The following is a 23,512-nucleotide window of genomic DNA, read 5'->3' on the forward strand; positions in this document are numbered from 1 at the left end:
ATTTTACTTTCACTTATTTCTTCTTTGATGCTCTTCCTTTCTTTAGTAGATCTGAGTTTCCGACCTTTATCATTTTCCTTCTTTCTAAGGAACTTTTTTTTTTTAAACATTTCTAGAAGGCAGATCTACTGGCAACAAACTCCCCCAATTTCTGTCTGAGAAAGTCTTTACTTCTCCTCACTTCTGGAGGATAATTTCTCAGCGTACAGAATCCTGGGCTGCTGGTGTTTCTCTCAATGCTGTAAATATCTTGCTTCACTCTTTGCTTGCATGGTTTCTAAGGAGAGGTCAGATGTAATTCTTATCTCAGTTCCCCTGTAGGTAAAGTGTCCCCCTCCCCTCCCACTCCCTCAGCTCCTTTGGGATTTTTTTTCTTTATCTTTGATTTTCTCTAAGTTGAAACCGACATGCCCAGGTGTAGTTTTTCCAGCATTTGTCCTGCTGGGTGTTCTCTGGGCTTCCTGGATCTGTGGTTTGGTGTCTGACATTGATTTGGGAAAATTCTCAGTTAAAATGTTTCAGTATTTCTTCTGTTCTTCTCTGTCTTTTCCTTCTGGATTCTCCATTATGTTACACCTTCTAACCCCACAGGCCTTAGATGTTTTGTTCTGTTCTTTTCAGCCTTTTCTCTTTGCTTTTGGGTTTTCAGGGACTCTGTTGAGATGTCCTTTCGCTCAGAGGTTCCTTCCTCAGCCGTGTCCAGTCTAATCAGCCCATCAAAGGCAACCTTCATTTCTGCTGCAGGGCTCTGATCTCTGGCGTTTCTTTTTGGTTCTTCCTTAGGATTTCCACCTCTCTGCTCACATTCCCCATATGTCCTGCATGCTGTCTACTTTTTCATTAGAGCCCTCAGCACATTGACCACAGTTGTCTTAAGTCCCGGTCTGATAATTCCAACATCCCTGCCACGTCTGGTTCTGATGCGTGTTCTGTCTCTTCAGATTCTGCTTTTTGCCATTCCATGTGCCTTGTAATTTTTTCTCATTAGCCAGACATTTTGTACGGGGTCAGAAAACTCTGTCTTCCATTTTTGTTGTCATCTCTCTCCCAAACCAGCTCCTTATGTCCAAACTTCTGGTAGTAAGAGAATTAAAGACCCTTCCTATCGGGACCCCTGCCTCTCCACCCCTTGCAGTTTATAATTTCTCATCCACCTCTTAGGTAGATGTCAGCTCCACACATGCCCACACACGCGTGCACACAGTCACCCAGGTACACACGTGCACACTGACACGTGCACACTGACACGTGCACATACAGTGTCCCCGGGAGCTGCAGCCTGAACGGTGAGGGCCACCCCCACCCACCCCGGCCTCTCAAGGACTTGCTTCAGTTTAAGCTCTTGTGAATTAACCATAGAAATTTCCTATAATAACCAAGTGCCCTTTTTTTTTTTTAATTCCAGTTATGCAAAGGGAGATTTGGATATTTCTTACATCACATCCAGAATTGCAGGTACGTTTGCCAGCTTTAACCATAAGGGTGAACTTCTGGTTCTTTCCTGTCTGAGGACGGTGCGTGGGATTCTGGCCTCTTGGGCAGCCACTCACTCACCTGAGATGTAGCCTAGGGTGTCCAGCCCTGCATCCAGTGTGCCTCTAGGCCCTGCGGTGGATAATGCCAGTGTCAACCCAGCTTCTCCCCCTGGTCTGGAACCTTCTGAAACGCTGAGGTCATGAGGGAAATAACGCGAGACCACACGTATTAAAATGTGGGTCTCCAGGCAAAAACCACAATCTAGATGCTTGGGGAGATCCTGTGGTGCTTCAGGCTCTGCGGCAGAAGCTGCGTCTCAGGAGGGTCTCGGGGCACCGTCTGGGGATCCCAGAGGATGTGATGGGTGGTGGGGCAGGGCTTGTAGGCCGCTGCTCCGCCCCTTCTCAGGACTCACCGTACCTTTGGGTCAGCGGCCACGCGGAGCAGGCCCCCGTGCATGCCCGACCGTCCGGCCTGTGGTTGTAGAGGTTGCAGGGGCTCCTCTCTTGCAGTGATGTCATTCCCGGCGGAAGGCGTGGAGTCGGCCATCAAGAACAACATCGAAGACGTGCGGTTGTTTCTGGACTCGAAGCACCCGGGCCGCTATGCTGTCTACAACCTGTCCCCGAGGACGTACCGGGCCTCCAAGTTCCACAACCGGGTGAGCGCGGGCTCTGGCTGATGCTCAGCCTAGTGTGGCCCGCCTGTGACACGGCGTGGAAGGGGCGGGGTCTTATCAGGGGTCCCTGAGGATCGCTGAGCCTGAGGTGCCTCCAGAGGGAACGCGAGGTCACGCAGTTTCCTTGGCGGCTAAACGCTCGGGACGTGGACGCTTTTTACAGTATTTATACTGACCCTGAGCGCAGACAGGGCAGGTGCTACGCTCCTTCTGCCACGTCTGCCAGAGCCTGGCTCCCGAGTCCTGTCGCGCGCCTGGGGGCTGAGGGGCGGCGCGTGGTGTGGGGGTGGTGGGGTGCTTTAGGTGGGGCCCGTGTGTCTGCGCCCCGGCTGGCGAGCTGCCCTCCCTGCAGGTCTCCGAGTGTGGCTGGGCAGCCCGGCGGGCCCCGAGCCTCCGTAGCCTGTACAGCCTCTGCAGGAACATGCACGCCTGGCTGCGCCAGGACCCCGGGAACGTCTGCGTGGTGCACTGTATGGTGAGCACGCTGCCCCGCCCTGGGACACTCAAGGGACGGAGGGGACATCCAGAGGGTCAGGCGGGGGCGGCCGGGTGTCCCGAGTGGTGACCCCGGCGCCCACCACTCCCGGGAGCAGCAGTTCTGCCCTGGGGTCTGCGGCTGGCGGCCCAGGCCCGGTGCCCCAAGGCGGCTCCTGGCACCTTCTGTGGGTCACAGCTGGGTCCCCGGCAGCAGGGCCTTCTGGCAGAAGACTGCCCTCACTGAGGGTCCCCCCCCACCCCTTTTATGGAAGGTGCGGGCCCCCTCGTGGCAGCACCCACGTACAGAGGCCAACCTGCCTCCTGGGACCCCGTCTCTGAGCCCATCCTGGGGCTGAGGGTTTGTGGGTATCACACCCAGTGGGGCACCTGCCAGAACCCGCCCTCGAAGGTCAGTACTGCCGTCCTGGTGTGGGTGACCGTCACACCAGGGGTGGCACTGCAGAGGGTTCGTGAGGGTGAGCATGGGCGTGCCGCGCGGAGGTCGGGTGGGGACCCTGACGCAGAGCGGCACGTGTTCAGCCGCCTCGTGCGTTCTGCTGCGGAGCCCGTGCTCCCCGCTCCCTGAATGCTCGCCTCATCAGGTGGGTTTTCCTGAGTCCCCTGATGAGCCCCGGCCGCAGGCGCAGGCCCTGACTGTCCTGGGGGAGTGAGTGCCGCCTGAGCCTGCCCCGTGCCTCTGTCCTAGGACGGGAGGGCCGCGTCTGCCGTGGCCGTCTGCTCTTTCCTGTGCTTCTGCCGGCTCTTCAGCACCGCGGAGGCCGCCGTGTACATGTTCAGCATGAAGCGCTGCCCGCCGGGCATCTGGCCGTCCCACAAAAGGTATGGCGTCCGCCGTGGGGCCTGGGTGCAGCGTCACCGTGGCCAGGTCGTAGCTGTGGGCGCTGGGAGACGGCAGGGTTTCACGCGAGTGTGGACCTCGGCGTTGGGTGGAGCGCGGGCCTGCGTGTGCAGTCGGGGCAGCCGCATCTCTGCCCCGTCGGGGCTCCCGAGCAGCGGGGCTGCGCCTCTGCCCGGCGCCTGGGCGCCAGCTTTCCTAGCGCATGAGGTCACTTGCTCGCTGGCGCTGGGGCCGCCCCTGCACACGTGGCCTGGTGGCTCCGTTCGGTAGGGGAAGTGGCATCTGGGAGCTGTGTGGCAACACTGCCGTGTGTCCTCCACGTCAGGGTCCGTGAGACACACAGCTTCTAGGCTGTCTCTGCTGACGACTCACAGGAGATGGTTTCCCGGGGCTGCAGCTGGCCACCGCCCGGCCCCTGCCCGCTGGGGCCACTGCCTGCTCCCAGACCGCCTTCCCCACCTCCACCCACCTTGCAGCGAGAGGGGAGCCTCACGCTGAGGCCTGAGGAGTTGCTCACTCCCCTCGGGTACTGGGGGAGCACCTCCTTCCTCTGTGGGGAGGGCCTTGGCGTGAACAACACAGGGCCCAGGAGTGGGGAGAGCCGGGGCCTCTTCGGCCCTGCTGCCTCCCTCCCCTGCCCTGGCAGGGAGATCGGGAAGGCGTCCAGGCCAGTGAGGGGCCGCTGTGGTCACTCCTCCCGCTCGGGGTGGCTGCACTGCCTTGATGGCGGCGTGGGGTGGTTGACCCACTCCTGCTTGTGAGGCCCACCCCATGGCTCGCTGCCCGGGGGCAGGGCGTACTCCGAGACAGCCGGCCCGGCCCACGGTCGTGTCTTCCGTGTGGCTCGGGGGGCGGGGGCGGGCCTGTCCATCATGCAGAAGGCGTGGCGGAGCAAGGGCTGCGCCGCCGAGCAAGGGTGACAGGCTGCCGACCCTTTCAGCGTGTCACCTTACCATAATCTGGGCACATCCGGGATTCCCCAACAGCTTGGGGTGCCGCTCAGGAGCGCTCAGAGTCGGGGGTCAGAGCCAGGAGAGTATCGTTGTTGCCGGTGTGTGCCTGGCCCAGGGCCCCCAGCAGACCCCAGGCTGCTTCCTTGGAGACGTGCAGGTGTAGAGAGTGTCATCCCCCACCCGCCCCAACAGCTTAAAAAAGAGCGGCGCCCGCTTCAGATGCACGACTTTTTCAAACCTGTTGGAGAAGAGCCATCCTGGAGCCATCGGCTCACCCCCAATCCAAGGAGGGACAGGCACCCACCCACAGGGCACTCGGCGGGGGGTGGTCTGTGCCCTGCAGGACAGGTCAGAGAGGGAGGCCGCTGCTCAGGGGTCACGAGGTCATCTCCTGGGGACAGACGGACGAAGCAGCCTTCGCTTGGGACCCGGAACCGTGACGGGACGTTTGGAGTCGCTGGTCGCCGGTCTGTGTGTTCAAGACTCTGATGACGGGGGTGGGGGCGGGGAGGAGCAAGGAAGACCCAAACGGAGAGGGCCGCGACCTCGGAGGGGTCTGTAGATGTCATTCACTGAAAAACCCGTCAGGCCATCTCAGATGGTCTGACAGACGCACCACTGGGGCCCCCGGGGGAGACGGAGCAGGAAGGGGGAGCACGGAGGAGGCGTTGCTGAGAATTTCCCCAAATTAACGGCAGACGTCGAACCCAGGAAGCTCAGAGGACACCAAGTGGGACTCAGAACAAAATACACACACGGAAAACCCACTTCGGCTTCTGGCGTTCACACTGCCGAGAGCCACGCACAGGAGCTCCGGAAGGTGGGCGGTGGGAGTGTAGGTGCAAACAGTGAAGGTTCTTCTCAGGGGCCGTCATTACGTCAGCAGAGGATGCGAGCAGCGGCCTGGGACGTGCTCGGGTGACCCAGGAGATCAGGAAGGAGAAGTCGAGGCTGGAGAGGCAGGCAGGCAGCCGGCTGGCCGGGAAGCCGGTTCAGTGTCCCCTGTGTGTCGGGCCCCTCACCGAGCACACGCTGCCTGCGGGCCTGCACCGTAGCACTGACGGCGGGGGTGGAGGAGGGTTGGGTGCAGGGCACGTGCGACAGGCTCCGCTGCTGAAACACCCGTGTTGTGCCTTCTGTCCCTGCGGGTCAGGCGTCCAGCTCAGCGCCGGCCAGGCTGCCTTCTCAGCTCAGCCTTGACTCGGGGGCATCTCCTTCTCCTTCAGTTTTGAATCTGCTTCCAAGCTCACTCAGGTTGTGGGCTGTGGACGTGGGTCGTGGTGTCCTGGCTTCTTGCTGTCGGCGAGAGGCGCCCGGGTCTCCTGCCACGCGGCCGTCTCCACCACGGCTGTCGGGAGCGGCCAGAGTGCTCTGGCGAGACGGAGTGTCGACTTTTGTCAGTTTGAAGCCAGTCACGGCTCCTGCCCGTCCCCGGGAGACGGGTTAGACCCGTGCAGGAGACGGACGCCCTGCGGCGGTACCACGGAGAGGAGCCGTGGAATCCCCGAAGGGAGCCGGAGGAGCCGATTCCAAGTCCACAGAGCAGGACGTGGACGGTCACAGCGTCCCTGGCAGTGACCAGTGGGACAAGCCAGCAGGTCGCTTCAGAGCCACGGAGGGCACCCACGACAGAAACGTGCGTGCAGAGCCCTTGGGAAGAAGGGTCATGTTCCGGGCTCTTAAACCGCAGCGGATGGGGAAGAACAGAAATCATACCAGATATGTTCCCAGGCCATCGTGGAATTAACCCAGAAACCGGTGACAGCAAGGTGGCTTTGGAAAGCCTTAAATATCTCAAAGTGAAACAATCTACCTATGAGTAGCCCATGAGTCAGAGAGGAAGTCTCAAGGGAAATTTAAAGGTATTTTGAACTGAATGAAAATTACAACATAAGGTTCATGAGATGACACTAGGACGTTGCTTTTAGTGAAATTTATAGCATGAGATGCTTACGTGTGATTGAAAAAAGACTGACGACCTGATGGGCTCCAGAGCCACGGAGCACGGGTGCGCCGTGGCACGTGGGCACATATGGAGCACACGTGCGGTGTGTGGGCTGCACAGAGCAAGTGTGTGACGCGGTGCGCGGGCCGAGCACGGAGCACGCGTGAGACGCCCGTTTCCTGCACAGAACACGCGTGTGACATGGTGTGCCTCCTGCCCCCCAGGTACATCGAGTACATGTGCGACATGGTGGCAGAGGAGCCCATCACACCCCACAGCAAGCCCATCCTGGTGAGGGCCGTGGTCATGACGCCTGTGCCCCTGTTCAGCAAGCAGCGGAGCGGCTGCCGGCCCTTCTGCGAGGTCTACGTGGGGGATGAGCGTATGACCACCACGTCCCAGGAGTACGACAAGCTGAGGTGGGCTCGGGGCTCAGGCCCTTCCTTGCCCCGCGGCCTCATGCTCTGGGGGCCGTCGAGGAGGGAATTGTGCTCTGGGGCTGCGGCTGGGCGGGGGGCATGGAGGCGGGGCCGGCGGGGCCTGTGGGGGAGTTCTCGGGGTCTTCGTGCTGGGTGGCTCCTTGGAAGTCCTCTCCTGGACCATCCTCCCCCCACGCCTGACGTCATTTGGCAGAAAAACCCGCGAGGCAAGAAGAAACTGGCGCTGTGGGTCGCAGTTCATCAGAACGGTGCACCTCGTACCCAAGTGCACTGCTTTTCTTGGTTCTGTTCCCCAGGGATTTTAAAATCGAGGACGGCAAAGCGGTCATTCCCCTGGGCATAACGGTCCAGGGAGACGTGCTTATCATCATCTATCACGCGAGGTCCACCCTGGGAGGAAGGCTGCAGGCTAAGGTGAGCGGGCGCCGGGCGGCCCCGGGCTCGTGGGCGAGCTTGGTTCTCTAAGCGCAGTGAGAGCTCTGTGTCCCCACCTGTGTGGCAGGGGCAGAGGGGACTGCAGCCAGAGCCTGCCCGGCTGTGGCCCTGGGGCCTCCCCACGGGCCCAAGGAGCCGCTTGTTGGGGAGGGCGCTGCCCCAGCCTCTGTGTGTCCCCGGCCCTGGAGCCCGGCGTGGGGCTCTCAGCTGGTCACCCGTGAAGGGCCTGGCATCGCGCTCCTGGCCTGAGGACCTTCTGTTCGCTTTCTCCCTGCAGATGGCGTCCATGAAGATGTTCCAGATCCAGTTCCACACAGGGTTTGTGCCTCGGAATGCAGCTACTGTGAAATTTGCAAAGTATGTTGGCGTCACACTGAGGGGGGCGGACGAGAGGGGTCGGGGTGCAAAAGCATCCCCAGCCGTGGCTGGTGTGCAGACAAGTGCGGCATGATTGATACTGGCCCGGGGTCCCAGGAGCACTGAGCTCTGACCCCCGGGGTCCCGGGAGGGCCGTGAGCTCTGACGCCCGGGGTCCCGGGAGGGCCGTGAGCTCTGACGCCCGGGGTCCCGGGAGGGCCGTGAGCTCTGACGCCCGGGGTCCCGGGAGGGCCGTGAGCTCTGACGCCCGGGGTCCCGGGAGGGCCGTGAGCTCTGACGCCCGGGGTCCCGGGAGCGCTGAGCTCTGACCCCCGGGGTTCCAGGAGCGCTGAGCTCTGACGCCCGGGGTCCCGGGAGGGCCGTGAGCTCTGACGCCCCGGGTCCCAGGAGGGCCGTGAGCTCTGACCTCCGGGGTCTCGGGAGGGCCGTGAGCTCTGACGCCCAGGGTCCCGGGAGCGCTGAGCTCTGACCCCCGGGGTCCCGGGAGGGCCGTGAGCTCTGACGCCCGGGGTCCCGGGAGGGCCGTGAGCTCTGACGCCCCGGGTCCCGGGAGCGCTGAGCTCTGACGCCCGGGGTCCCGGGAGGGCCGTGAGCTCTGACGCCCGGGGTCCCGGGAGGGCCGTGAGCTCTGACGCCCCGGGTCCCGGGAGCGCTGAGCTCTGACGCCCCGGGTCCCGGGAGGGCCGTGAGCTCTGACGCCCGGGGTCCCGGGAGGGCCGTGAGCTCTGACGCCCGGGGTCCCGGGAGGGCCGTGAGCTCTGACGCCCGGGGTCCCGGGAGGGCCGTGAGCTCTGACGCCCGGGGTCCCGGGAGGGCCGTGAGCTCTGACGCCCGGGGTCCCGGGAGGGCCGTGAGCTCTGACGCCCGGGGTCCCGGGAGGGCTGAGCTCTGACGCCCGGGGTCCCGGGAGGGCTGAGCTCTGACGCCCCGGGTCCCGGGAGGGCCGTGAGCTCTGGCGCCCGGGATCCCGGGAGGGCTGTGAGCTCTGACGCCACGGGTCCCGGGAGCGCTGAGCTCTGACGCCCGGGGTCCTGGGAGGGCCGTGAGCTCTGACGCCCGGGGTCCCGGGAGGGCCGTGAGCTCTGACGCCCCGGGTCCCGGGAGCGCTGAGCTCTGACGCCCTGGGTCCCGGGAGCGCTGAGCTCTGACGCCCGGGGTCCCGGGAGGGCCGTGAGCTCTGATGCCCGGGGTCCCGGGAGGGCCGTGAGCTCTGACGCCCGGGGTCCCGGGAGGGCCGTGAGCTCTGACGCCCGGGGTCCCGGGAGCGCTGAGCTCTGACGCCTGGGGTCCCGGGAGGGCTGAGCTCTGACGCCCCGGGTCCCGGGAGGGCCGTGAGCTCTGGCGCCTGGGGTCCCGGGAGGGCCGTGAGCTCTGACGCCCGGGGTCCCGGGAGGGCCGTGAGCTCTGACGCCCCGGGTCCCGGGAGCGCTGAGCTCTGACGCCCGGGGTCCCGGGAGGGCTCACACAGGGCAGTGCCGCGCCAGGGCTGCCCGTGGTAAGGGCTCAGGGAGAGCCGCCCAGCCGCCCTCACAGCGTCAGCGTCGTGGGCTGTGGGCACGTCTGTGTTTCTGCCCGTTGTTGCTCCTTTAAGAGTCTCCGTGTTCTTGTCTTTTAGTGTGTTTTCCACATTGGCACCTCATGCTTTTTTTTTACATGCCAACGTGACAAAGACGAGGAATGCCACACTTTAAGGTTTCGGGTATTTTCTCCTTTGGAGGAAGGTAGTCCCAGAGCTTCAGGTGTCCTTGTGTCCTCAGACATTTCTCTTCAGAGACTAGATGACTGAAGACCAAGCGGAAGAGCTGGGCGAGAGGCCCGTAGGTGAACCTGATGCTGGAGCTGGGAGACGGCATTGACGACTGTCTCGTGTGTTCAGGGAAGTGCAAGGGGGAATTCACCGCAGAGCTGGAACGTGTGAAAAGGAGGCAGGTGTGACTCTCGGACTGAGAAACGTCACAGCTAGAACTGAGAATTGAGCCATGTGCCCGGTAGCAGAGTAGACACAGGAGCAATGGTGAGAGAGAGATGGATACAGAGGGGGTCGCAGGGATGTTGGGGGCTGGGAAACGGTCAGGCGTGCCTTTGTTTGGAGTCCAAGGAGAAGAGGACACAACAGAAACAATGTTGGAAAAATCACTGGCCAAAAATTTCCTTACGCTGATGAAAAACATCAAACCATAGAATCAAAAACTCTGAAAACGGCAAACAGGAGTTTATATAAAAGAAGGAAGGGGGCTTCCCTGGTGGCGCAGTGGTTGAGAATCTGCCTGCCAATGCAGGGAACACGGGTTCGAGCCCTGGTCTAGGAGGTTCCCACATGCCGCGGAGCAACTGGGCCCGTGAGCCACAACTACTGAGCCTGCGCGTCTGGAGCCTGTGCTCCGCAACAGGAGAGGCCGCGATAGTGAGAGGCCCGCACACCGCGATGAAGAGTGGCCCCCACTCGCCGCAACTGGAGAAAGCCCTCACACAGAAACGAAGACCCAACACAGCCAAAAATAAAAATAATAAATAAATAATAAATTAAAAAATTAAAAAAAAAAAAAAAAAAGAAGGAAGGAAACCCCTTCCTCAGCATGTTGCAAATTGCTGAAAACCGAAGACGACCATTTGAGAGCCCCCAGGGGAGGGGCCTTCAAAGTAAGGAGACCGGCAGCTGCCTTTTAACCAAGGGGTGGGAGCCGGAGTCGGGGGCGTCTTCAGGAAGTGCCTGAGGAGAACGTTGCCAACTTGAAATTCTGTCCCCTGTGAAGTCATCCTTCAGAAGCGAAAGCCAATCAAAGACGTTTTCAGGCAGACGAGATGTTTGCAGCGTGTGTGTCAGATGTGGACACATAGAGAAGCACAGAACGAAAAGAGAAAGACACCCATTAAAAGCAGGCAGGAGACTTGACTGGCTGATCCACACCTGAGCCATTCTGCACGTCCCTCGTCACCAGGGAAGCAGGTTAGAGCCGCGAGGGCAGGGAAACGGGGGGAAGCCCCCGTGGGAGCCACGCGGAGTTAGGTGTTTTCCTGTGATGAGAACTTTGAAGATCTCCTGCCTCAGCGCTTCCCACGTGCACGTGGCGTCATTAGCCCGTACCCAGGGCCTTAGGCTTGATGGCTCCAGAATGAGAAGAGGCCCCCGTGGCGTCGGCAGTCGGATGGAGAGTGAGCTGTGATGTCATGTCCGTGACCCGTTACGTCCGCTCGGGCCTCCCGTGGGGCCCCACCCGGAGGCCCGAGGAGTGGCCGCCTCTGGGGGCGTGGCCCTTCTTGGGGTCTGGAAAGAGGCAGTGTTTTATTCTGAACGGGCTGCTGACACGAGGATAACATCTCGTGAGGCGCGTGCGTAGGCTTGTGCTTCGCTGTGCGTGTCGTGCCTCCAGAAGTGGACTCGTCGGTTTAATAGGAGAAAGGCAAGGGGCGCCCCGCGGGTGGCTGGAAGAGGATACTTGGCAGAAGAATTGTGGAACTCCTCGGGTGCCTCCTGGGAGTGCGGAGGGGGTGCCGAGCGGGTGTGAGTGGGCAGGGTGACAGGCAGGACGAGAGCCGATGCATTTGTTTCCCGGCCAGGCGTGGCAGGCTCCCCCTCAGGGCCTGCCGAGCGGGGCCTGGCCCTCTGCCCTCTGAGACCCCGGGCCCTTGGGGGCAGCGGGGCTGCGCCTCTGCTCACAGACCTCATTGTTTCCTCACTGGCCTGCTGGGCGGGTGGGCAGACCCCAGCCTGGGGGGGCTGTCTCTGGGGCTGGGCTGGGCAGGGAGGCGGGGGTGGGTGGCCACCAGCATGGTGCCCGGAGTGGCCCCTGAGGCCCTGCTGCCCTGGAGCTGAGCTTGTAGAGGCCGCGCGCCTTCTCCCCGCTTTGCTTCTTGGCCTCCGCTCCTCGTGGATGGGCCCCTCCCCGGGGCCTCGCTGGCCACCGGATCCCCTTTGCCAGCAGCGCTGTCCGGGCTTTCCACCTGCGGCCCCCGTGCCAGCTGTTCCTGCCCGGCTGAGCCGTCGCCTGTGTCGTCGTCTTCTTGTGGGCACCTGGCCTGCTCAGGAAGGAAGCCCGTGGCGGCCTCTGGACCGGGAGCCTGAGAGGGCCACACGGCAGTGCGGCCACTGTCCCTGCGCCCACATGGGCCCAGCCTCGCCCCTGCAGAGACCCCTCATTCCCCTCCTTGCGCAGAGGCGGCCGTGTCCGTGAGGAGTGGGAAGGATTTGGGGTCACGCGTGCTCGCTCGTCCCATTTTGTTGAATCCAGGGAAGTAAGAACTAAAATTTGCTGTGGCCTCACCACCGCCCCTGACCACTCCTGCGGCCCCTCCTCTGCCTGGAGGCCCTTCTTGGACATTGCAGAGGACGGCAGGGCCCCTCCCTCGACTCCTCAGACCTTCAGGGCCCCAGCGTTCTTTTTTGTGTTTCTCTTTTTGTTGCTTTACTCTTCTTAGAGGCACAAAGCAGAAAGTAATGCAAACAGACGTTAGCATAAAATAAGAACAGCTGGGAGCCTGTTGTCTAGCTGAGGAACTAGGGTTTATCGATGCTGTCACCAGAGGTGATGTTAGGAGTTCCCTCGAAAGGTGCGGAGCCACAGGACGAGGGCAGTTCAGTGACATGGCAGCCACTGTCACCACTGGCGGGCTGCCCTGTTACCAGTGTCCCGCCCGGGCCCGGGCCCCCCCGGCCGCCGCCCCAGGTAGCCTCCCTCCCCGTCCCACCCAGTGGGAACAGGTTGGTGCCTCTCCACCCCTGCAGCCAGATTCCAGAGGCATTGGTTTATGGGCATCTGTTAATAGTTGGGGGATTTTGCCAGCATGGCTGGCATTGTTTTTATGGGAACGTGCATTTAAGCTCTGAGGACCTGATTTGAACTCCAGAACCTGAGGAGTGAGGGCTGAGCGCTCCCCTGACAGAGGAACGGGGGTCCTGCTCTGCGGGTGTGGACGGGCACCACTGCGCACAGACCCCTGCAGGTCCCTCTGACCATTTGCTCAGTGGCGGCTTGAACGTCCCGAGCATGAAGTGCAGGGGCCGGGGTGCCTGTGGAGCACGCGGCCCTGCCCCGCACTCGTTTCCCAGTGAACATTGGGGTGATACCCGAAGTGCCCATGGTCGTGCCTAACCTGCATCTCGCCTCCCAAATGCAGGTATGACCTGGACGCTTGTGACATTCAGGAGAAATATCCCGATTTATTTCAAGTGAACCTGGAGGTGGAGGTGGAACCCAGAGATAGGCCCGGCCACGAGGCCCCGCCCTGGGAGAGTGCGAGCATGCGGGGGCTGAACCCCAAGATCCTGTTTTCCAGCCGGGAGGAGCAGCAAGACATTCTGTCTAAATTTGGTGAGACCCTTGTTTTCTGGGCATGCCTGCAGGTGGCCCAGTGTCTGTTTTTGGATCCCAAGCCACGTGGTCCTGCCGGGGTCGTCATGGGGCGGGGCTGGGACCCCCGGGAGGGTCAGGTTTGAGTCACTCGCTGTTTCGGGGGGGTGCATTTTCTGGACATGTGTCAACTTTGAACATGACCTGGAAGAAGTCGAGGCTTCGATTGGGACCAGCTGGCGGGGCCGCCTCACAGCAGAGTTTGTTCCTGGCCAACCCCCTCCTCCCCCCACCGCCCCAGTTCAGCAGGGTTGTGTCGGCTTATTTCATAGCATTTACTGAAAGTAGCATCAGAAGCACGCTGGTGGGTGGGACTTGGGACTTCCTTTGCCACATAACAATTTTCCTCATGTTCTTGGTTTGCATTTTTTTCTGTTTTCTTACGTGAGGACAGCTACGTGGCCCTGAATAGCATGTGTGCACGTGTGTGCGTGCATGTATGCTTTCCGGTGTACGCGTGTGCCCACGTGTCCCGGGGCAGCGTCTGGGCGACACTGGGATCCATTCACTGATGGTTGGTTGTCGTGTGGGTTTCTGGCGGTGGTGAGCCCTTCCTGGCTCTGGGCCTGGGCCCCGGAGCCCCACACCGGCTGCTGCCCTGGGCCGGGTGGCCTGACATCCCCCTCCTGCAGGAAAACCAGAGCTCCCCAGGCAGCCGGGCTCCTCTGCGCAGTATGACGCCGAGGCTGGGCCTGCGGACGCCGAGCCCCCGGAGTTGGACTCGCCGCACAGCAACGAGAACGCCGACCGCTTTCTGCACACGCTGGACTGGCGGGGTGGGTAGGCGGGCCTGGCGCTGCCCCCGGGCCTCCCCATGCCGACCCCTCGCACTGAGCCGCAGCCGCCCCACCCTTGTCTTCTTTTCAGAGGACGGGGACTGCGCGACAGGCCCAGAGGGTCACCTTGCCGAGGAGGGTCCGTCTACCGCGGCCGAGGACGGACGTGTGAGCGAGCCGTCTGACGAGGAAGCCCCGACGCTCTCGGCTGAGAGCGGGGACGTGGCCGACGAGGACACGCTGGGCCCGGACCTGCCACAGGAGGACGGTGTGGACCTCCTGGGGCTGCACTCCGAGGCAGGGCCGGCGCCCCCCACGCAGGCCCGCGGGGGCCCCCCCAGCAACGCGGACCTGCTCAGCCGCCTCCTGGGGGCCCCGGCGGCTGCTCCAGAGGGTGCCGCAGGCGGTCTGCTCGGTGGGGACGCGGCCCTGCTCTTCACCAGCCCGGCCTCTGCCCCGAGCGCACGGACCACAGTCCCGGCCGGTAGGTGCCGCCGGCAGGAGTGGGCCCAGAGGTCACGGCAGTCTGCCGCTCAGGGAGACCGCGAGCCCCCAGAGGACCTCCTGAGACAGGCGGGGGTCAGCGCCTTGCCCCTCCCTCTCGGGGCCATGGGGTCGTGGGAGGGCCGTCCCGGAGCCGATCCTCTGGGCTGAGGGCGTGCGCTGTGGTGCCTGCGCTCACGTCCGCCTGCTTCCTGGTGTCCTGCCACAGCGGACCCGTTTGACCCTCTCCTGCCATCTGACCCGGACACCCAGCCCCACTCCCAGCCCGACCTCTTTGGCGAATTTCTTAATTCGGACTCTCCAGCCACCCTGCCTGCATCCTTCCCTGCCACCCACAGCGCTCCACCCCTGGCCCGCGGCACCGACTTCCTGCATCTGGGTAAGTGCGGTCTCCACACCGGGGATGGGGCCACAGGGCTGGGGGAGATGGGCAGTGCGATCCTCCCTCCCCCAGAAAGGGGACGCAGCCAGTGTCCACTCTGTATGCCCTGCTGGGTTTCAGGGGAGGTGGGAAGGCAGGCTCTGGGGCACCGGCGTGTGGCCAGCCATGGCGGGAGGAGACTTCTCTGAAGACCCTTTCAGATGAGGGACTGCGGGCGCTAGTCTCAGCATCGCCCTGTGGGCTTCTCCTCTTGCTGACCCCCTGCATCCACTTGGTCAGTGCAGTGACCGTGTGATGTGTCCTCCGCCCGTGCGGAGGGAGGCCGGTTGGAGGCCCCAGAGGTGCGTGAGCACAGCCCTGCCTGGGTCCTCGCTAGGCCAGGAGCGCCGCAGGGGCTGCTGCCCAGCACCTCGGCCCCCCGCCTCCCGCACAGGCGGCCGTCAGGTGTGCCTCCTGCCCACACGTGGAGGGCGGTACGGAGGGCGCCCCCGAGGCTGCCGCAGATGGGGCTTGCGGCCAGCCTGTCCCCTAGGGCCCCCAGGAGGCCATGTGAAGGCCATGTGCCCGCCCCCACCGGGGACACACCTGATAGCGCTGCTGTCTTCCCAGGTGACCTGCCAGCGGAGCCCAGCAAGATGACAGCTTCTACCAGCCACCCGGACCTGCTGGGAGGATGGGACGCCTGGGCTGAGGCCCCGGCCCCTGCACCAGCTGCAGAAGGTACGGCACGTGGCGTAACTGTGACCCCGGCCCCCAGAAGAGGAGGAGACAGGAGCAGCGCCCCAGGGGCACTCTGGCCGGGCCTCCTGCCACTGTCCCGAGTCCCTTCGCGCAGCTCCTGTGGGCGCTCATTCGGCTTGTTCTGAACTTTCCACCCAGAATGTTCCTTAGTGCTTCCTTGTGCCCTGCAGGGCCCTTGAGAGGCTGCAGGCTATCCTGGTCTGTCCCCTGTCTGTGGGGACAAGAGTGCTTCTGGCGTCTCACTTTCGTCACGTCTGTCCTTCTTTCCATACGTCGGGATTCTGTCCCGTGGGGAAGTTTCTGGTAGTGGTTTGCTTTCAAAGGCAGTGGTGTTTGTGACGCCTGTGACATGCTCTTAAGTCCTGTTTGTTAATTTATGGGCTGTAACTGTAAACATACTACTCTGCCAGTTTGATAGGCTGTCAGTTCTTTCAATTTGCTTTTCTTCATTATGCGTGAGGTTGTTTATTATTTTGTATGTTTTTGGTTATATTTCTTTTGAGAACTGTTTCACATTTTCTAATCATTTTTTTGCACGGGAAATTCACCTTTTTTGTATTAACTCGTAAGAGCTCTTTATATATGAGTTGCCATCGTTTGTAATGACCTTACAGTTGACTCTTGAATGACACGGGAATTAGGAGCAGGACAGTGATTTACTTAGACGTTTCAGTACCTTGTACTTAGAATGAACGGATGTCGTAAAGTGCACTCACACTTTAGGTGGATTCCGGGAGGTGGTAGGACAAACCCAGGACAGTTTATACGAGCTGTCAGGTGACCTCCCACACGGAGCCATGTGGGCAGCTCGGGCTGCGAGTGTGGCCACGTCCCAGGTGCAGTGACAACGCTGAGCAAGGCCTTTAGGAGCGTGAGATGGGAGGGCAGAGGCCGCATCTACTCCAGTGTGCTGGATCTAATGCCCCTGCCCTCCTCCAGGCCCCTTCGTCTCTCCTGGAGGCCAGCCGGCCCCTCCTGGCCCCCCAGCCAGCCAGACCAAGTCTCAGAGCCAGGACCCATTTGCGGACCTCGGCGACCTCAGTTCCGGCCTCCAAGGTAACCTGAGGGCCGTGTTGGGCACGTGGAAAGCACCAGGCCTCTCTCTGGGGTGTTGTGTCTGCCTACCCGAGGTGGGGCCTCACCCTGTCCACCAAGGCCCAGGGCACAGCGACACCAGGAAAGGCCCAATCTGCTTCATCCCAGGAGCTTGTTACCAAGATAACACCAGGAATTGCCAAAACTGGTGCTGGGGTCTGGCCCTCCGCGGGCATAGCGGTGTTTGGGGGGCCATCTGGGAGCAGTCTCAGCCCAGGAGCGTGGAGAGTCCCTGCCCCGCTCCCCAGGGTGCAGAATTCACTGCCAGTAACTTTTCTGAGAAAACTTTTAGAGACGTTAATTGTTTGGAGGCCAGGAGTGCCTCTCGTCCCTTGGCAGTTGGGAGGCATGTGGAATTTTAGGTGAAAATAACATCTCCCCAGACGCTTCCTGGCATTTCAGGTTTCAGTATCTCCCTGAGAGCATTCCTGGAAGTTTGGGTTTGTCCTGGGCTTTCTGCCTCTATCTTGGGCTGTCTGAGCACAGTGTGGGGTCACTCGGAGCCTCTCGGGGGCTGCCTGTGGTGAAAAGGACTTCTCGGGATCCGGGGTGCCCGTTCTCAGGATGGAGCCCAGCCCTCAGCTCTGCACTGTGACCCCAGACCTCCGTCACACCCCCTCAGAAAACAGAGTCCTGCATGAAGCTCATGGAGCCGAAAGGAGAAACAAACTCACATCCTAGTTGGAGACCTCAGCATCCCTTCTGTCAACAAAGATAGAGCCACCAGACAGAAAGTCAGCAAAGCTGTGGGACATTTACAGGACACTGTGCCCGACAGCAGCAGGACACACATCCTCCTGCACCTAAGCAACCACCAAGAAAGGCCATGTATTGGGCCATAAACTGTCGTCAACAAACTTAAAAGAACTGAAATCATACAGACCGTATCATTCCATGATCAAATGGAATCAAACTAGAAATTGGTAACAGGGAGATAACTGAAAAATCTTCAAACTCTTGGAAATTGACACACTTTTTTTTTTTTTTAACTTATTTTTGGCTGCATTAGGTCTTCATGGCTGCACATGGGCTTTTCTCTGGTTGCGATGAGCGGGCTTCTTATTGTGGTGGCTTCTCTTGTTGTGGAGCACAGGCTCTAGGCACACAGGCTTCAGTAGTTGTGGCACACAGGCTCAGTAGTTGTGGCTCGTGGGCTCTAGAGCACAGGCTCAGTAGTTGTGGCACATGGGCTTAGTTGCTCCGTGGCATGTGGGATCTTCCTGGACCAGGGCTTGAACCCGTGTCCCCTGCATTGGCAGGCAGATTCTTAACCACTGCGCCACCAGGGAAGTCCTGAATGACACAGTTTTAAATAACATGGGTTATTTAGGAAGTCTCAAGGAAAATAAAACAGCGTGTCAAAGAGAATGAAAATGAAGACACGACATATTTAAACTTGGGTTATGCAGCTAAAGCAGTGCCAAGAAGGAAACACATAGCATTAAGCGTGTAGTTTGGAAAAGAGGAAACGTCTCGTCAGTATTGTGAGTTATCACCTGAAGACGTTTGAAAAGAAAAGCAAAATAAGCTCAAAGCAAATGGAAGGAAATGATAAAGAGCCCAAATCAATGAAATAGAAAATGAGAACTAGAGAAAATGGGTTGATCAAAAAGTTAGTTCTCTGAGAAGATCAGTAAAGTTGACAAATCTCTGCTAAAATGGATTAAAAAAGAGAGGTTAATCCAAGATGTCCACAGACCCCAAAGGCTCTGAAGGGAAATGGACTTAAGGCTTCAGCACCAGTCCTGGGACTGAGGTGAGGTGGACAAGTTCTTCAGATGTGCCCCGTGTGAGGTAGAGCGTTTGAGTGGGTCTGTAATCATAAAGAAAATGAATTCATAGTTAGAAACCTCCCATAAAGGAAATCTCCAGTCCCATCTGGGTTCACTGGAGAATTTTACCAAATGTTTAAAGAATTCATACCAATTCCACACAGTCTTTTCCAAGAAATAGGAAGAGGAGGAAATATGTTCCAGTTGATTTTATGAATCTGGTGTTACTCTGATACCAAAACCAGATGGAGACGATACAAAAGGAAACTACAGACCACAGGGCGGCATCCCTCATGAACACAGACACAAAAATCAAAGCTAGTCGTCAGCACAGAGAGCTCATCAGTGTATAAAAAGAATCACACAGGGGACTCCCCTGGCAGTCCAGTGGTTAAGACTTTGCCTTCCAATGCAGGGGGTGAGGGTTCGATCCCTGATCAGGGAGCTAAGATCCCACAGGCCTCGTGTCCAAAGAAGCAATATTGTAACATATTCAATAGAGACTTCAAAAATGGTTCACATCAAAAAAAAATCATTAAAAAAAAAACAATCACACACACCACAACCAAGTAGGGTTTATTCCAGGAAGCAAGGCTGGTTCAACATCTCCAAACCTATGAACAGAATGCAACATGTTGGGACTTCCCTGGTGGCCCAGTGGTTAAGAATCTGCCATCCAATGCATGGGACGTGGGTTTAATCCCTGGTCGGGCAACTAAGATCCCACATGCCGCGGGGCAACTAAGCCCGCTCACCACAACTGCTGAGCCCGCACGTGCTCTGGAGCCCACGCGCCACAACTAGAAAGCCCACACGCCACAACTAGAGAGCCCACATGCTCTGGAGCCCAAGCACCACAACTAGAGAAGATTCCGTGTGCTGCAACTAAGACCCGACGCAGTCAAGATAAATAAATAATTTTTTAAAAAATTATATATATATACATATATATATATGTATACACAACGTTAACTGGCCTAGGAAGGGAAGTCATGTGATCACATCGATGGTGCAGAAGAGGCATTCCCCGGAGTTCAACACCTACTTGTGATAAACACTCAACAAACCAGTAACGTGAAGCCCGTGGACTTGATAGGGAGCATGTGCAGAGGCCTGCCGCCAGGCTTGCGCTGGATTTCAGAAGACCACACACTCCCCCGGCTCGGCCCAGGTGCTGCAGGCAGGCAAGAAAGGGGCAGAAGGGACACAGGCAGTGTTGTCACGTGCAGACGACGTGCTGTCTGTGTGGGAAATCTCAGGGGTTCTATGAAAGCATTTCAGGTCCCAGAGTGAGTTCAGGAGGGTCTCGGGACACAGGATCAACAAACAGACACCAAGGGTATTTCTGTTCACTAGCAACACGCACAAGGAACCCAAAATTTAGAACAGCACCGTTTACAATCCCTGCAAAAGAAGAAAAAAAGAAATACATAACATATTACTCTTACAAAGCACGTACAGGACTCCTGAAGCTACGAAACCCAACGAGGAAAGAAGTCATGGAAGACCTCAGTAAACAGACGCGCTCACAGCCCGGCGACCCACGTCGGGAAGGTTCTCTTGCAGCGGTCGATGGGGTCAGCACAGTCCTCACCAGCAACGCCAGTGAGGGTTCCTGCAGACACAGACGAGCTTATTGTAGACTTCATTTGGAGAGTCACGCGAAGTGGGATGGTTAAGACTCAGCCCACGAGGCCTCCGGCCTCCTCCGTGCCTACGTGCTGTGGGCAGGACAGACACGTAGATCACCGACCTGGAAGTAGCCCCACACCAGTAAGACCAACTGACTTTTGCCAGAGGTGCAAAACCATTCATGACGGTGCTGGGGCAGCAAGAAAGTGGCCTCACCCTGAACTTCACACCTTAAACAGCAGGTAGATGACCATTACTCAGAATTGGCCACAGATTTATAAAGCCTTTAGAAGAAAAGAGAAAATGGTGGGGACGTAGCCTTTAGTGTCACCTGGACCGTGAGCCGTCAGCAGAAAATGGATAAGTTGGACTTGAGCAAAAAGAAACCTTTTGCCCTGCTAAAGACTCTCAACAGAATGAAGAGCTACAGGGTGGGAAAAATATCTTTGAACCACGTATCTGACAACTATCTAGGATATGTAAGAACAGTAAAAACAGAGCAAAACACATCAAACTTGAAAACGGGTGAGCGGTGAAGAGAACGGCAGCCTGGGGAGAGGTCTAGTGTCACTGGCGGCCCTGGAGGCACGGGGGGCCTCGATGGGGTGCAGCACCGGGCGCAGAGCTGGCGGGCGTGCGGGACGGCTACTTGAGGCGGGCGTCGGTTCTCACAGAACTGAACCCGCAACCGCCCTCTATCCCAGAGGCGCGCGTGGGCTGAGCAGGGAGTGTCCGCGGCAGTGCTCAGGGCTGCCCTGTGGGTAATCGCCACAGGCTGGAACCCACCGGCGTCCTTCCGTGGCGCGTCTGCCTGCCAGGCTGCTGGTGACAGGCGGGCAGGTGGGTGGGTCCTGAGTGAGAAGAGCCCATCGCAAAGGCCGCCTGCCCTGTGATTCCACGTCTAGAATGTTCCTGAGGTGAAGGTCACAGGACGGAGAACGGGGCATCTTGACCCAGTGCTTGCGTGGATCTGTGCGCATGTGAAGTGGCCCAGAACCAGGCACACGTGACACGCCACGTGCCTGCATTCACGGAGCAGCCGCCCGCATGGTGCTGGTCGGGGGCCCTGTGGGCTCCGGGTGCTGGTTTTGAGCTTCCTGGACTCAGCCCTGCATTTGAGCGAGTGGGGAGGGGAGCCGCCCGGCCCAGCCCCTGCAGACGGGCCAGCTGTGGGCTACCTAGAGGCCGCCCGTCCTGGCGGCTGACCTGAAACAGTCATTTCGCGAGGGTGTGTCCTCTGCCCGCGAGGGCTGAGTACCCGCCGGGGCAGCGTACCGTCAGTGACACTCCCACGTGAACTGTCTCCCCAGGCTCGCCCGCTGCACCTGCTCCTGGGGGCTTCGGTCCCAAAACAGTCCCCCCTCCCAAGGCCAGCGGCTCCTGGCAGATGAGTCGGCCCCCAGCCCAGGGCACCCCGTGGCCCCCCCAGGCCAAGCCAACCCCCAGAGCCAGTGTACAGCCACGGCCAAACTACACCTCCAGCTTCAGTGTGATCGGCAGCCGGGAGGAGAGGGGGGTCCGTGCCCCCGGCTTCGGTGAGTTCTTCCTCTCCCGCCGCCTGTGTGGTTTCTCGAGCTGGCCGTGAAGCGGTTGCGGTGAAATCCCGTCTTGCCTCGTGCAGTTCAGAGCCCAGTCCCGGGAAAGGGTGTTTAAAGAGACCCAGCGGGAGCCCCTTTGGATGGAAGTTAATGATTTCAGACGCATGTCTGTGGGTGACCCTCTTGCCCCCAGTGGGCCAGGCCACACTGTCCGGGAACCTTCTCGGCCTCTGCTGGCCGGGCAGCTGGGTGGTCAGCCCAGGCCTGGCTGCCTCGCTTGTCACAGGGGTGGTGGTCCCGATGCCTGCCGTGACCCCGCCCGCACTCGTGCGCTCCTGCCTCGGGCAGCGCTTTTGGACGTTTCCCATCTTCTCGGCTGTCCTGCTGTCCCCGAGGGTGCTCGAGCTGGCCGTGCAGCAGAGGCAGCAGGCAGGCGGTTGGGCGGGCACTTAGCGCGGCCCCTGAAGCCTCTGCTCTCCTCCAGGTCCAAAGCCAAGGGTGTCGGAGAACGATTTCGAAGACCTGTTGTCCAACCAGGGCTTCTCCTCCCGGGCCGACAGGAAGGGGCCGAGGACGATCGCCGAGATGAGGAGGCAGGACCAGGCGCGGGACTCAGACCCGCTCAAGCTGAAGGTGCAGGGCGCGCGGGCCGGGGCAGGGTGGGGGGCACCCTGGGCAGGGGCGTGGGGAGGGGGCCACAGCCGACGCGGCCCCGACGCTCACACACGGGGACCGCCGTCCGACATGCTTGCAGGGACAGTGGCTTCCATCTACGCTTATTTGCTCTTAAAGTTTTGGGGTGAAAGATCCACTGTCCCCACGTGGCTGGGACGTGTGGCTTCACGCTCGTTAAGCTCCTTGCTCCTCTGGAGACCAGCCAGGCGTGACCCCGGTCGGGGGGCGTGGGCCGCAGAGACCCCGGGGCTGACAAGGACCCCAGGATGGACGGGGCAAGGCTGTGACGGCGGGTCATCTGTGAATGTCCCACTGAGGAAAGGGTCCCTGGGTTCCGCGCACCGTCTAGTCTGTGTCCCGTCTGGCCAGACCTAGGGAATGGAATTGGCCATGCCTGGGTGGGGTCAGTGCAGAACCTGGGGCGGGGGTCCACGCCGGGGCCGCACATCTCACAGTCAGGTCCCTGCTTGGTGGGGCGACCGCCGGCCGCTCGGTGGGTAGAGGCCGGGGCCTGGCACGCCCTCAGCAGCGCGGCGTCTCCTCAGCTCCTGGACTGGACGGAGGGCAAGGAGAGGAACATCCGCGCTCTGCTGTCGACGCTGCACACGGCGCTGTGGGACGACGAGCGCCGCTGGACGCCCGTGGGCATGGCCGACCTGGTGACGCCGGCGCAGGTGAAGAAGCACTACCGCCGCGCCGTGCTGGTGGTCCACCCGGACAAGGTGGGCACGGGCTGCGGGCTCTGCGCCGGGGCTGGGGCGGGGTCCTGGGAGCGGGCCGGGCCCTCACCACCGCCATCCTGCCTGCCCGCAGGCCCGGGGGCAGCCCTACGAGCAGTACGCCCGGATGATCTTCATGGAGCTCAACGACGCCTGGGCCGAGTTCGAGAGCCAGGGCTCCCGGCCGCTCTTCTGAGCCCATGGGTCGTGGCTGCACGTGCGGCTCGTGGAGCTGGAAGCTGCTGGCTGGCCTGGAGGGCTGCGCGGGGGCCGGGGCGGCATGGGCTGGCGCGGCTGCAGCTGGCATCACGTCGCGCCCGCCACGCTCAGCGGATCCAGAGCCAGCGCCACTCCCTTCGCAGGAAGAGAAAGCATTCCAAAGCCTCCGAGTTCTTTCTTTTTCTCTTCTGGTCCTGAAGGAAAGGTGACGATTTGCACTCCTCCCACACGTGTCACAGTCTGTGATTTGTTTTATCCGTGGCATGTCCACTGGGTAGATCGCGCTGCTCAGCTGTCCTCCAGAATCTGTTCGTGAATGTTCACGTCTCCCCTCATAATCAGCCTGGTGACCACCTGTACATAATTAAACTATTTTCTGACGACCCTCGTCTCCGGGGCTGCACACCCCCTCCCTGCACTTTTGCTGTCACCTGGTTGACCTTGGCTCTGACCGTGGAGATGAATCGCA

The 23,512-nt window shown here is 60.2% G+C and overlaps 1 protein-coding gene across 6 annotated transcripts in view; it reads left to right on the top strand.

Annotated features, from left to right (window-relative positions):
- The window catches only part of GAK (cyclin G associated kinase), a 53,842-nt gene extending 30,572 nt beyond the window's left edge, over window positions 1–23,270 (top strand). For 2 of the 6 annotated variants that reach the window (XM_082462578.1, XM_082462577.1), the window contains 17 exons: window positions 1,406–1,455; window positions 1,989–2,137; window positions 2,508–2,630; window positions 3,339–3,472; window positions 6,614–6,808; window positions 7,126–7,243; window positions 7,542–7,621; window positions 12,758–12,951; window positions 13,623–13,766; window positions 13,858–14,250; window positions 14,479–14,649; window positions 15,262–15,372; window positions 16,333–16,449; window positions 21,203–21,427; window positions 21,915–22,063; window positions 22,651–22,827; window positions 22,919–23,270. In XM_082462578.1, coding sequence (XP_082318704.1) covers window positions 1,406–1,455; window positions 1,989–2,137; window positions 2,508–2,630; window positions 3,339–3,472; window positions 6,614–6,808; window positions 7,126–7,243; window positions 7,542–7,621; window positions 12,758–12,951; window positions 13,623–13,766; window positions 13,858–14,250; window positions 14,479–14,649; window positions 15,262–15,372; window positions 16,333–16,449; window positions 21,203–21,427; window positions 21,915–22,063; window positions 22,651–22,827; window positions 22,919–23,020 — 2,632 coding nt within the window. In that variant the 3' untranslated portion in view covers window positions 23,021–23,270. The remainder of the gene's footprint in view (window positions 1–1,405; window positions 1,456–1,988; window positions 2,138–2,507; window positions 2,631–3,338; window positions 3,473–6,613; window positions 6,809–7,125; window positions 7,244–7,541; window positions 7,622–12,757; window positions 12,952–13,622; window positions 13,767–13,857; window positions 14,251–14,478; window positions 14,650–15,261; window positions 15,373–16,332; window positions 16,450–21,202; window positions 21,428–21,914; window positions 22,064–22,650; window positions 22,828–22,918) is intronic. The other 4 variants (XM_082462579.1, XM_082462580.1, XM_082462581.1 and 1 more) reach the window with 4 other exon arrangements.
- Window positions 23,271–23,512: the final 242 nt, after the last annotated feature.

The sequence above is a fragment of the Balaenoptera physalus genome, assembly GCF_965194825.1.
Source record: "Balaenoptera physalus genome assembly, chromosome: 5".
Classification (NCBI taxonomy): domain Eukaryota; kingdom Metazoa; phylum Chordata; class Mammalia; order Artiodactyla; family Balaenopteridae; genus Balaenoptera; species Balaenoptera physalus.